Raw genomic sequence first — 14,925 nt, 5'->3', positions numbered from 1 at the left:
TTTTATAATCTTAGTCAAAATTTATCCTTGATTTGACAAATTATAAAACTTATTTCTCTCTTAGATTAAAAATCATACCTTCTAATTCCTATGTTCACACCATATGTCATCCTAATATTGTTTCTATAAAAGATCTAAGAGATCAATGTTGTGCAGAAGTAAGACAATGGACTTATATTCAGATGGGCAGTAGTTCAAATCCCCATTGAGTCAGCCACATTTAGTTTTTCTCAGATTTCCCTAAACTGTTTAAGACAAATACTGGAATGGTCATTTTGGAGACCATGACAAATTTTGTTTTCCATCCTTCCCTAGTTTGGACTTCTGGTCTATCTTTAATAATCATCTATCAGCTTGACACTAAAGCCTATTTTCCTTTTTTACAAAAGTATATTAATTTTATATTTTTATTAGTACACACTTATACATATGGTTATACTAAGCATATTCCTGCATCACCAGCTCTCCTCTAGGTACCACTTTAAAGTCCATGAGAGAGGGTAATTCACATTGTGGCCCACACGGAGAACTCTTCCACTCTAAATTATGAAGAATGCAATAGGAAATAATAGTGTGTGCTACTCTATACAATAAGTAATTAATAATTCCCACAGTAGCAAAATAAAAAGTGTGTAGGTTATTCTGAACTTCATTACACAGGAGCCTCTAGTAGCTGAGTGGTCAACATGACGGAATGCCATGCTTAATGGCCCGAGTTTGATTCCTGGCTGGGTCAGAGATTTTCTCCACTCACAGACTGGGTGTTGTGTTGTCCTTATCATCATCCCTTCATCCCCATTGACACGCAAGTCGCCAAAGTGGTGTCAACTCGAAAGACTTGCACCAGGCCAATGGTCTACCCGTCGGGTGGCCCTAGCCACACGGCATTTCCATTTCCATTATAAAGGAAATGTTTCTCAAGATTTTGCAAGAGATATTTACTTGATATCTGATAGTTTTCTTTCAGCTGTATCTGAGCTCTTATTGTCTGTATATAGATTTTTCTCTTTGCACAAAAATGTTTGTTGTTATGAAACTTTCTGGCAGCTTAAAAAGTTCTGTTTACTGAATGAGCTAGCAAGGCATGCCTGGCAGCTCACATCACAGCTTCAAACTATCAGTACTTTCCAAATTCCTTACAAGCTCTTTGCCACATTTTGTTGGACTAGCATTCCAGTGAGAGTCTAAGTTCGATTCCCAATTCAGTTCATAATTTTTATCAGCCAGGAAATTTTTCTGTACGTGTTTGATATACTAGCAGCTGCATGCAAATGAGAGTGTAGTATCCATTGCTGGTGTAGTAATTAAACAGGCATCCCTCAAGGCGCAACATGGTGAGGGTATAATGCAAACATTGTTAACTATTTTTGTTCACAATAATGCAAAACCCCTGCACCATTAACCTCTTGTTAGACATAGAGCATGATTCTTTCATGTGTATAAAATGCATATTTGAACCATCAGATGCTTTTATTTTGGATCCAAATATCTACTGGTTTCAGTCTTGGACTATCTTCATAGATAAGAGTTAAAATGGTTTACGTCACCATATCGCATCAGTCATTACTTAAAATGTATAGCACATGCCATGAATGTAAATACATGACACAAGACTTTAGAAGCAAACATACAAATAATAAATGTATACAGAGCAACTGATGGTTCAAATATGCATTTTGTACATTATTTACCAGCTGATGACAATCACCTTCCAAAAATCTTTCATGTGTATTTCTGTTACAAAGAATATGAGAAATATGCTGAAAGGCAACTGAATACCATTTGAGTGCTAACTTATATCAAAAGTTGAGACTAATTTATACTCGTGTAAATTATATTAATGCTGTTGCATACTTCTGCATACACTGTTCCTTCAGGCATAGACTGAGAATGACATAGCCAACACATCATGTTAAAGTAATTACTTTGGAAAAGATTTATCAAATATGAAATATCAAAGAAAAACAAGTAAATGCACACTATTATGTTTATACAGTTCATGGCTTTTGTCTGCTATGCCAACAACGCTTTACACATGTAGACATGTAATGGTACATCCAGATAAAGTACAGTGCTAATTACATTACCTTGTCAACAAAGTCGGGGAAGAATGTATCCAACTCAAATGTTGTGTCTCCCAATTGCTTGAACAGATCATCATCTACCTCCTCCTCAAATTCTCCTACCAGTCCTGAGAGATCCTGCTGTGACAGCTCACCCAGGCCAGTCCCCCCTCCTTCCTGCTGATTTCCAGAATCCTACATCAAACACAAATTATTGACTGTTAGCAGTATACAAGTAAAACCAGTTTTATCTGGAGAAACCAACACACATTCTAAATTCACTTTTTTTTTTAAAATTATTTCTACATTTTACTTTGTGTTGTACTTTCAAAATTGTACAGTATTTACAATTTATTTATACAGCAGGAGAGCATCTGGAATGAGCTCATGCAACATGTTACATTAGTGCCACATGTAATTCATTTTCAACAAGAAGCCAGATTTATTCATATAGTTTTGCTAGTTTGATAATACACAAAATGATGCAGACACAAAACTTACCCTGTCACATGGAAATTAAAATGTGTTTCTTTCAATAGCTTATTCATTATTTCTCTTCTATATGTCCTTACGAATGTTTCCACAAAGTTTCATTGTCCTACGTTTACTCATTCTTGATGGGGGATCTCTCAAGTAGTGAAAGTTTAATTATAACCACCATATATATACACTAATAATATTGGAGGATAATGATTACTCATATACGATATATTGTAGGCCCATTTTAATATGCATATTATTTCCTACAATAATTTCAGAGATTTTCCTTTCCAAAAATTGGATGAACAAATGATTTACAATAGTAGTTGCTGATAAGACTTGCTATTAAGGTATTTTTAGTAATTTAAATAAAAAAAACATTTGGCAAGACTATAAGATGACTGGCCTGTAAATAAGTGGTATTATAAAATCAATAGACGGAGAAGTCCGGCAAGACCAAAGGGAAGCTGGACTAAAGCTTGAAAAAGGGAAAGACAGCTATCTGATTTTTAAAGTGCAGAAGAAGAAGAAGAAGAAGAAGAAGAAGAAGAAGAAGAAGAAGAATGGTTTCAGAAAGTTAGATCATACCACTGGGTACTGGATGACATGAGCTCAGCCCATTATTATAAAATTTTCTTGTATAAAATTGGATCAGTAGACTGTACTGTCCAGATATAGGAAAACTGGCATAATATTTCATGAACTGCCTCAGTCTATCAACTGTTCCTCTTATATACTAGGCTTTAAAGATAGCAGGAATTCATCTATAATACCCTTATGAGATACTACACATTAATGATGAATTCATTTCACATCCAGCAACAAACCAAATTTATTCATATAGTTTTACTAGTTTCACAATGCATTTAGAATTGAAACAAGCAACATATCATCACAAAATGTATGTAAATAGTGAGATATGACACATTATATCTATCATGGAAGGATGTTGAAATGACAGACACTATCCAAAAGAATGAAATTTTCACTCTGCAGCGGAGTGTGCGCTGATATGAAACTTCCTGGCAGATTAAAACTGTGTGCCCGACCGAGACTCGAACTCGGGACCTTTGCCTTTCGCGGGCAAGTGCTCTACCAACTGAGCTTTCGGTAGCTCAGCTTTCGGTAGCTCAGTTGGTAGAGCACTTGCCCGCAAAAGGCAAAGGTCCCGAGTTCGAGTCTCGGTCGGGCACACAGTTTTAATCTGCCAGGAAGTTTCACTATCCAAAAGGTTTATGAAATTATAGACATTGTCATGTTTGAGTCATTTCACATAAGGCACAATATTGTCCTATTGTAAAAGAGCTTCTGGAGGCTACACTGAAATTAGTATAAAGTAAGTTGTGGTATATCTGCTATAAAGCACATTTTGAGGTTGCAGCTAACTTAGGAAATAAATATCACTGAAAAAATGAAAGTAATGACAATTATGACTAGAGTTTAGAGAAGTACAGCTATAAATATCAACTACAGTCCTACAGTATAGTTATTTGCGAATGAAGTTTATTGACAGCAATTCATTCATTTTTAGAGCAACAATGACATTTACTCATTAAATTGTACAGTAATAACTTATTGCAGTACTAATTGCAAGGTATGGAACACAGTCAAATTAAATTTTTTACCATTGTGCACACAGAGACAAAACACCTGACAGACAATCATAATATTTTAAAATACTGATTAAATAATCTTCCTATATTATAGATGAAATGTTAAAAAATAAATAGTGAATTAATAACTTTTATATGTCTCAACTATTGTCATCATTATGTTTTTTACAAACTCTGTGTAGCTTTTGTGTAAACCACAGATCAAAAATCATTATGTTTGCAAATAATATGACCTATGGAACATGTAAACAAGTATTTAATCAATGTCTTTGTATAATTATGTTTTGAAAGACCTAAATCCAAACTTATGTAAATAATACATAGAATTTGTAGTTTCCCAGCTGACTGGTTAAGTATCACACTACGAATGCAAAGGTTACACATTTGATCTGAAACTGTTAGGATTTTTCCAAACACCATAACACTCTTTATGGAGACTGTTACAGTATATGAAAAATATCTAGTTGTACTGTGATTTCTATTACATCACTTCTAGTGGCTCTATAGCTTAGTGGACAAGTGTCAGACTACAAACTTAAATGTCAAAGATTATGTCAGTCCTAGAATTTTTTTCTGTCACTTATCACATCTTTTACCATTGGGAATGATTTGTTAATGTGAAAAATGCGAAGTTACAACATTCTTTTGGGATCAAACCATCTTTGGTCCCCCCCCCCTCCCCCATCCCCAATGACTGGCTGGGTATGTCAATAAAAAGGTGGGAGGAAGACTACAGCATACCACCTGCAATAAGGCCTAATAAAAGACTATAGAGTTTAATCCACCCTTCATCTTGATAACAGATTTTGTCATAAAACTGGCAGTGATCCATTTTACAGGATATAATATGATTATGTTTTGATTTTTGAAATGGTAACTATGATATGTTACTTAATCCATGTAGTGAACACCCTGCATAAAACTGCTCATGAATGATAATTAGGATTTTTCCTTGGTGTTTGAATCAGACTTTAATTAACCTTATAGTCATTCAGCTATACGGGCAGAATTTGAATTCTGAAAATCATTCTATTTAAATAGCTATAAAACATTTTAAACAGTGCTTCTACTTTGCTCATGTGGAAAATTGTGTGTGGCACAATATTGCCTTGTGAATCCTGCACAGAGTGTACTTTTAAGGGATGAAAAATGAAAAGCTGACTGGAAAGCAGAAGTCACTTGCCAAGCATTGTGACAGGTCCACCATCTTGCCGTCGTTGTCAGGGCACCACAGCAGGTCGTCGTCAATGAAAGGCATGCTTACAGCAGACTTGCTGACTGGCCGCGCCGCCGCAGCCACTAGGTTCCAAGAGCGACCTGCAATACAATACAAATCTTATCAGATTCAATAGATCCTATAGTAGGCACCTATTTTCAATTAAGACAGTCATAGGCCTGTAAAACGCTAGCTGTGTAAGTTCCTTACCTTTGAAAATCAGAACTGAGAGAAGAAGGGGCCATGATATTAGAAATTGAATAACGTATTACATCAGCCAAACATTTGAATAGCAAAGGGAGAATAATTGAAGAGTTTCATTCAAAGGTTAGAACTGACTGCAGGGAACAGTTTTGCTAAGTTACCTATGGGCATTTTCCACGTTTATCAACAATATTAATAGTGCAACTACTTACGCTACTATAACTAGTTATACAATGAAATTCAACCTGACTAGCATAATGCTGTCTGAAACTGTGTGCAGCTATTAAACATCTAATCTTTCAAAAACAGTCATGTTTTGCACACTGACTCTTCAAAGAAGAACTTTAATAACAAACACTGACAAATAAAATAAAATAAACTGACAGTTGTGAATCTTACAATGGAAAAATAACTGAAATGTTTCTGAATTAAGAAAATGTGTACAAAAGTATTACAGTACAAAATGACTAAGATTATCTAGAGACTATATACATGTAACCCTAGTAATTCCTGGACCCATAGTACACTATGTCCAGTCTGTAACAGTGAGTGCCATTATGTTTTGTCAATGTCAAAGTAGGAAATATGAAAATGCAAGTCACTTTGATTAATGTAAAATGCTCAGTCCCCAATTAATCAATTGTCATGGTGTACTTTCCAGTTTGTACAGGGCATGATACTGTGGTAGTGATAAATACATAGGACTAGTGGATGGAACAGGATGAAACACAGCAATGAGGTGGTACTACACCATCCAATGTGACTCCAGCACAGGAAGGACACCAGTTTGTTTGTGGGGCCATAACAGACCACTCAGTTTTGTCTGCAGCATTGGGTTGGCACTATAACAAGTAGGAACCTGTTTGGAATGGTTTATCGTTGGCTGCTTCAGGCTGGACTGCTGTCCATTCTCCAGAAATCATGAACATCCTGGAAAGCACTGTGTGCACATTAACACATCATTGGCATATTGACTGGCAAAATGTAATGTTTCCACTTAAGCACAACGTACTACAATCATGGTCTCATACTTGTTAGATGCTACTGTGGTGACTGCAGTTTGGCAGCCAGTACTATTGAACAAAACAGTGCATAAGTACAAAGTGTGATGATTCGTAGAGTCACTGAAGACAATCTGTGATCTCAACTTCCACATACTGAGAATAATCTGAACAACTACAGCTACATTAGTGAAGTTTTAAAGCTCAAGTCAGTGCCTCTCTTTCAGACATTCCATGTGCCCTATTTCAGTAGGACAGTACTGACTAAATTTAACCCAGAATGTGCAAGCCTTCATTGAAGAACGAAGGCTGCCAGTTCTCGCCTGGCTTGCAAGTAAATATGATACGTCATCAATCAAATATGTCAGGAATATTGTAGGTCAGCAACTTATTTGTTCTCTTCTCCAGGACACTTTGTGGATTCCTTTACCACATGTGTATAGGAGAAATCCCCAGTGATATATCCACAGCCCCTTTGATTCCATGACACTGTATTTAGAGGCTCAGGCTATTGCACATGGGGCCTTCATACCATACTGAATTATACATAACAGAGAGCTTTTATAGTTCTGTAATCCTGATAATTTTTTCATTAGTGTAAATCTAACCTATTACCAACAAGGGAAGTGTCCAGGTATCTCGGAGAGAACCAAAGCGATGTTGTTCTGGTATGGAGGAGATACAGAGAGACAGGAAATGTCAGTGACATGCCTGGCTCAGGCCGCCCAAGGGCTACGACTCCAGTGTATGACCGCTACCTACGGATTATGGCTCGGAGGGACCCTGACAGCAACGCCATCATGTTGAATAATGCTTTTCGTGCAGCCATAGGACGTCGCGTCACGACTCAAACTGTGCGTAATAGGCTGCAAGATGCACAACTTCACTCCCGGCGTACATGGCGAGGTCCATCTTTGCAACCACAACACTACGCAGCGTGGTACAGATGGGCCCAACAACATGCTGAATGGACTGCTCAGGATTGGCATCACGTTCTGTTCACCGATGAATGTCGCATATACCTTCAACTAGATAATCGTCGGAGACGTGTTTGGAGGCAACCCTCTCAGGCTGAAAGCCTTGAACACACTATCCAGCGAGTGCAGCAAGGTGGAGGTTCCCTGATGTTTTGGGGTGGCATTATGTGGTGCAGACGTACGCCGCCAGTGGTCATGAAATGCGCCGCAATGGCTGTACAATACGTGAATGCCATCCTCCGATTGATAGTGCAATGATGTTGACAGCATATTGGCGAGGCATTCGTCTTCATGGACGAAAATTCGCACCCCATCGTGCACATCTTGTGAATGAGTTCCTTGAGGATAACGACATCGCTCGACTAGAGTGGCCAGCATGTTCTCCAGACATGAACCCTATCGAACATGCCTGGGATAGGTTGAAAAGGCCTGTTTATGGACGACGTGACCCACCAACCACTCTGAGGGATCTACGCCGAATCGCCATTGAGGAGTAGGACAATCTGGACCAACAGTGCCTTGATGAACTTGTGAATAGTATGCCACGACGAATACACGCACCCATCAATGCAACAGGACGTGCTACTGGTTATTAGAGGTAGCGATGTGTACAGCAACCTGGACCACCATCTCTGAAGGTCTCGCTGTATGGTGGGCCAGCATGTAATATGTGGTTTTCGTGAGCAATAAAAATGGTGGAAATGATATTTATCTTGATCTCTATTCCAATTTTCTGTACAGGTTCCGAAACACTCGGAATCGAGGTGATGCAAAACTTTTTTTGATGTGTGTATATTTAAGTGTTAGGAAATCTTTTCTGAAGGTATTTGTCTGAAATGTAAATTTGCTCGGAAGTGAAATGTGGATGACGAATAATACAGACAAGAAGGATTTTGGTACAGAAGAGTGCTGAGGAGGAGGTGGGTAACTTGACTGAAAGAAGGGAATGCTTGATAGCACAAATCATGTGGCATCAAGGAATCGCCTGCTTGTTAAATGAGGTGAGTGGGGGAGGGGCGTTAAAATTATAGAGGGTGACCACAGATTAACTAAAGCAAGCAGGTTTAAGTGCATGCAGCTTGCAGCAGTTATGCAGAGAGGCAGTATTTTGTACAGAATAGATTAGCATGGAGAGTTTGCATCAGACCAATGTTCGGAAGAACCCATCAGCGTTGAGAAGAGCATGTGAGTTTCTTGTGCTGGATTTTGTAAAGCTGGAACAAGCTCCTTCAGCAATAAGAAAGCGCGAAATGCTTTCTTCCTAAACGTGGAAGTTAATTTTAGGCGCCAAGCGAGGTAGCCCAGTAGTAAAACACGCCGAACTCGCATCCGAGACAACGACGGTTGAAATTTCTCCGCCCTGCTATCTAGATTTAGGTTTTCCGTGATTTCCCTAAATCGCTCCAGGCAAATGCTGGGATGATTCCTTCGTAAACGGTATGGCCGATTTCCCTCCCCCTCCCTACCGCAAACTTGTACTCCGTCTCTAAATGATCTCGTTGCTGATGGAGCGTTAAACTCCGTATCTTCCTTCAACCCTAATTTTAGGGTACATCTTTCATCACGAGAATATTATCTGGGCCGTGACAAACCGAAAGTTCTAAGGAAGACTGTGGAAGTATTTCGGAGTTTCTCGGTAGTGCGACCCTCTTCTGAACGAGCGATGTGGGCGTGAGACAAGGCCAGCCCAAGCGCTTCTCCGCTCGCTCGAATGTGGGTCACCGGCGTGCAGACTCATTGTTGGCGAGCTCCCTCCCTGCTGTAGCTCTGACCGAAGTCAACTCTTGCCGCAGTAGTTGCCTCCGCATAGGCGTGTGGCCTCACGGTGTTTATCAACGACGGCAGTCTGAAGGCTGTTTACGATTCTCCAGTTGAGCGTCACTTGGGAACAAAGATTAAGGGCTGATTGTGTAAACTTCGTTGACTTGACATCAATTTTGACCTTACTTCATAAAATGAACCCAGTATATGAATTCGCTATGTTGTTAACACTAACAATGGATTAAACGAGCTTCGAATGTGATTTCAATTACAACAAAAAGCGCTTGGCAACACCGCTAAACGACTTTATACGCAAAAATGCAATATGGCGGCTGGTGCACGTAGCAGATATTTCGGTGGCGTATTAAAACACGACAGTCCTGTATAAACGTGCTTAATAGGTAAAAATATTCGTGTAAAAGACAGAAAGTGTGTATTGGATTTTTGTAAGTGCAAAATACAGTATAAAATGAAAAAAGTCTTGAACAGTAAAATTCCCAATTTTGGAGTGCCTATACGGGCGATGTGTCAGTGATAATATCGGGTATTGTGTTCATAGGAAACAAAAATGAAGAAGTCGCTGAAGAAATTTGGTATCTGCGAAGAATAATAGCCACGTTTTATGACAAAATAAGTGGCTTGCAGAAAGAACTGCGCGAACTTGATCCTGGAAACGGTGAGTGGGAATTTGTACAAGGGAAAAAAATTAGAACTATGAACGTAAAAATGGTAGTAAAAGAACGCTGTATCCTCTACAAAAAGCAAGGAGTAGTCTGCAGCATAACAACAGACTACACAAATAGCTCAACAAAATGTCAAGAGGGTGCCAAGCGTAGTTCAGGAATGTGCAAGTGCCGAAACCAAATGTATAAAAAACAAACGAAAGTGTTCATGTTGCAATACTGACGTCATAAATGGTGAAAATGTGTCTATAAAAATAGCAATAGAGCAACTAAAACTTTTATATGTGTAGTAACAAAAAACAACAACCAAACCAGTAATGAAGTCCACAGAAACAGAAAGAGAGTTTACCTCAGAGCATTAAGAGAAACCAAACCCATGTACTTCAAGAAAGCAACGGAAAGTTCACATACGATAGCAAATACTGTCTGTGCTTTCATAAATGCAGATATAATAGAAATAAGTAGTACAAACAATGGAAACATAATACTTACACCGCAAGGAAAGATTTTTCGGGCCCACATGAAGCCAGTTCCATTTTCAATGAAAATTACACCACTTCATGAAATGGAGAAAAGAATTGGTCTGAATATTGAAAATGCAATCCAGTTTTCACTAGCAAAAATTCTTCACAAATGGAACAAAAACAATGTACATATATGTCCTTGTCATTATGACTCATCAAACTGAAAACATCATCCGTAAATTTCGGAACACAGACCTGCATGAAACAAGGAATTGCAATACAAGTGCTTGTCTGTAAGGTATTGCAGTGACTGTTATTCTGATTACGATTGTAAGTTCCTTTGGACATGCATGCATGCACATGAATTCGAAATTGCGAATAAGGATAACCATAACCGTATGGAATGACGCCAATGACAATTTGTGTCGGACCAGGACTCGAACCCGTATTTCCCGCTTAACGATTACAATTACGATGGAAAGTTTCTTTGGACATGCATGCATGTCCAAAGAACTGTGCATCGTAATCAGAATAACACAGGCACTGCAATATAGTGTTTCTCTGCCGATACCGGGCAAGCGACTTTCAAGTACAAAGTCTGACCTGTACGGGAATATACATATGGGCGTACGAGTAGAGGTCGTAGACGAATGGTTGACGACATATGTAAGTTTGGGTCTGGCCTTGGGTCGTGCATGGATAGCCAACTGGTAAGGCGACCGCTCGCGATAAGCGGGAAATTCGGGTTCAAGACCTGGTTGGTTGGTTTGTGGGATTAAAGGGACCAGACTGTTTAAGTCCTGGTCCGGCACAAATTTTCATTGTCGTCATTCCATTCTACAGCTGATGGTTGTCCTTATTCGCAATTCCCAATTCATTTCATATAAGTGCTTATCTTGTCTTGGGAAGGTCACGTAAATACTACATGTCCAAGAATTAGCTCAAACACATTCCTAATGAGGAAAATGTTCAGTATAGTAAATGGAGGCGCATTATTGAAGATGTGATATGGTCTCATATACCAATACTTGTTACATTATCTACAGATATGGGGTGGTGTTGTCAACACACACATACAAGAAAGCTGTAAAGCGTATTGCAAATTACAGCCACGACAATGTTAAAGAGACAAATTTAGTGCTCTCAACAGTTCCAGCACCGTGATTATGTACTTGAAGAAACAATGCACTGAATCCTTAATAAATATCTGCATAGATATAATAATGATTACCATATGACAAGTAAAAGGCTGAAACCAACAAATCCGACAATAAGTTCCCACATTATATAAAGGATATAAAAGTACTGTTAGTATTTAAACAAAAATTGTTACATGATCATAATATGTCCCTACAATATATCAGAATACCAACGCGAACATCGCAGGAACTAAACACATATTGTATGTACTTATAGGTAAATGTGTGTGACCAAAGCAAAGAGTTCCCGACAGAGTGCAAACTTAACACACACAGTTGTATTAACATATTTGTCATGCAAGTTAATTCTTTTTTTCGTGTGTTTAATATTGTTGTTAGCAGACAATCATGAAATACTACTATACGTTATGTAAAAGAAATTACGACGACGTGTACAGCAAAAGGAATAAATCTCCGTGAAGACTTCTCGTATGTGTATTTAACTGTATATGTGGATGCGAATGTCTGTAAGTACTTTTAGTGTTGGTAAATAGTGTGAATATTTCTATGTATGTGCGTAAATCTGTAGCGCCGGCTGGTGTGGCCGAGCGGTTCTAGGCGCTTCAGTCTGGAACTGCGGGACCGCTACGGTCGCAAGTTCGAATCCTGCCTCAGGCATGGATGTGTGTGATGTCCTAAGGTTAGTTAGGTTTAAGTAGTTCTCCGTTCTCGGGGACTGATGATCTCCCATGTTAAGTCCCATAGTGCTGAGAGCCATTTGCACCATTTCTCGTAAATTTGTATAACTCTAACCAGTCCAGTTATGCAAATCCTCACTGTTTCTTGCTGGTTTTAAAATTTGCGTACCCGACGTCATATAAAACGAATTAAGGACAAATAAGTATATACATAAACAAATTATCGTGCTTCGACTGCAGTTGATTAATCGCATATTGTACGAGATACACGACCTATGTCTGGATATTGCACGAGTAGACTAGCCGCCAACTGGATAACCACAATGAGGCCCCTTCCAAAATCTGCCCGGCGCTGACTTGAAATGTAACGTTAATATGTATGAGGAAATGAATTTTACTGGTCCTGTAATGTGCGTACGATATTCCTATTCTTCCCGGCACACTTTAGTTGTCTAATGACGTGAGTAATTGCACAGTATGTTCTGTCAACACAGCTGAACATTTGGATCATTAACAGCGATGATGTGTCATTTGCTCAGAGAACAAAGTGCACGCACATATATTCGATTTTCAGTTGTTTTCTGAGGTTCCATCGGTCGCAGTGAGGACACCAAGGAAAAACTTTCAGATTCGGTCGTTATATCTCTTATGGTCAATAGTATAAAGGATTGGCTTTATCGAACACCTGCCAAAAGATTCATTTCTTAAGTTACTGGTCATAAATGTAATTACGACAACCGCATCAATACATCACTTGATACTTACCTAGTGCTCTGGCCACTGTAATGGGCAGCATTCTAGGCAACCGTAAGTGCTGAGAAATACATTGTTTCTTTTCGTTAACAAAGATCTAACTACTCTGATATGCCTGCTGAGAAGAAAAATGAGCCCCAACGAGCTCCCCGTCTGTTATGTGAACGAACGTGTCAGTTCCAGAAAACGAATGATAAATAATTTAAACTGAGGTTTTTTTGGACAAAGTGGTAGGCAACTATTAGAACTAATGTATTTTTTCTTAATGTCATCGTTAAACATTTTCAAAATTGTTCCTATGTTTCATGAACGGAAACTTCACTTCCGTGCCTTTCCTTTGTAGGTCGTAGTTACAAGTTTTTTTCCCGTACGTCCTTATACTGCTCCAGGACAATTTATAGCATATATTTCGTCTGTGGAGAAGTTTGAAGAACGCGTCTTATTCCGCTTATTTTTCTCCATCCTTACGAAGTCTTCAGTACTAAACATTGCATATCTACCGCGCTTCTGCTCTACCCCGCATTGCATCGTCCGCGAGTAAGGCGTCGACCTGTGGAGAGGTCTCATATTTCATTCTGGAGAAGCACGGCAGTGTTACTCAGGGCGTAGAGAGCCACGCGTGTGACTTCAGTTCACGGTTGGTAGTGACTGTGGACTCTGACGATACAACAGCATGTCACAGACATCCTGCCTCCTCATATGTTACCTCTTACGCGACAGTTTTGTGGCGCCAATTTTCAATAAGACGATGTTCGTCCACATATGGAGTGTGTCTCCGTGAACTGCCTGTGAAGCGATGAGATTCACCGGTCGTCAGCAAGATCTCTAGATCTGTCCCCGAAAGAACGTATGTGGGACCAGCTGGGGTACCAACTCCGTCGCAGTGACAGTATCCTGGATATCAAGAACCAGTTACAACAGTTGTGGACCAGCCAAACCCAGGAGAGGATATCATGGGTTTATGACACAGTTCCCAACTGCATCAGTCCATCTCTCCATACCAGAGGGTTGGTTCAAATGGCTCTGAGCTCTAGGGGACTTAACAGCTGAGGTCATCAGTCCTCTAGAACTTAGAACTACTTAAACCTAACTAACCTAAGGACATCACACACATCCATGCCCGAGGCAGGATTCGAACCTGCGACGTAGCGGTCGCGCGGTTCCAGACTGAAGCGACTCTTCTAGGATCTCACAGCATTGTGCTAAATGAAAAATGCTTCGTAGTACTGGGTAACAAATTAGGAGAAACTGCCCGCGCAATAACTCAATCGAGCGACTGTTTGTCGGTAACGATGAAAATTATTCGGCTCATGCCATTTCTGCGATTGCTACCTGTACGAAGTTCGTACACCGCGGTGCACATAATATGTGTGGCTGCTTATTGACAGTGCCGGCCAAATACCTGAAATAACTGAATATGCAGTATATGACATAGTCAAAGAAGGAAACTGTGTAGAGCAATTCGGCCGAAGTTCGCGAAACCGTAAAACAAGTGACTTTTAATGGTTAGAAACAAATGGAGCATTGCATAGTTCTAGAACAGCTTAGGTAATTACCTGGATATTATCGTGGTCATGGGAATATCAGATTTCAGGACACAGTAGTGGTAACAAGAAATGCTATACGTGAGACATTTTCTGACGAATTTCAGTTAACTGTGGTAGAAAATACGAGTAACAGACCTAAACCGAATTCCTGAGTGGAGTCGAGGAAGAGGAGAATGAAGAGAACGTTGTTAGCGAAATAAATGGAGAGATGAATCAAAATGAAAGGTCACGAATGATGTCACATAGTGCATATAAACTCCACTGTTGCCCTCCTGCACTTCAACATTTATGATTTGCTGTTTGCATACAATTTGCAATTTCCGTTC

General features: G+C 39.3%; 1 protein-coding gene across 4 annotated transcripts in view; it reads right to left on the bottom strand.

The window, feature by feature from the left end:
- LOC126183472 (ecdysone-induced protein 74EF) overlaps positions 1–14,925 on the bottom strand; it is a 692,094-nt gene that overhangs the window by 416,302 nt on the left and 260,867 nt on the right. For all 4 annotated transcript variants that reach the window (XM_049925485.1, XM_049925484.1, XM_049925488.1 and 1 more), the window contains 2 exons: positions 5,340–5,473; positions 2,088–2,258 (listed from right to left, as the gene is read on the bottom strand). In XM_049925485.1, coding sequence (XP_049781442.1) covers positions 2,088–2,258; positions 5,340–5,414 — 246 coding nt within the window. In that variant the 5' untranslated portion in view covers positions 5,415–5,473. The remainder of the gene's footprint in view (positions 1–2,087; positions 2,259–5,339; positions 5,474–14,925) is intronic.

Source organism: Schistocerca cancellata, chromosome 4, assembly GCF_023864275.1.
Source record: "Schistocerca cancellata isolate TAMUIC-IGC-003103 chromosome 4, iqSchCanc2.1, whole genome shotgun sequence".
Taxonomy (NCBI): domain Eukaryota; kingdom Metazoa; phylum Arthropoda; class Insecta; order Orthoptera; family Acrididae; genus Schistocerca; species Schistocerca cancellata.
This window is presented reverse-complemented; position numbering and strand designations above follow the sequence as displayed.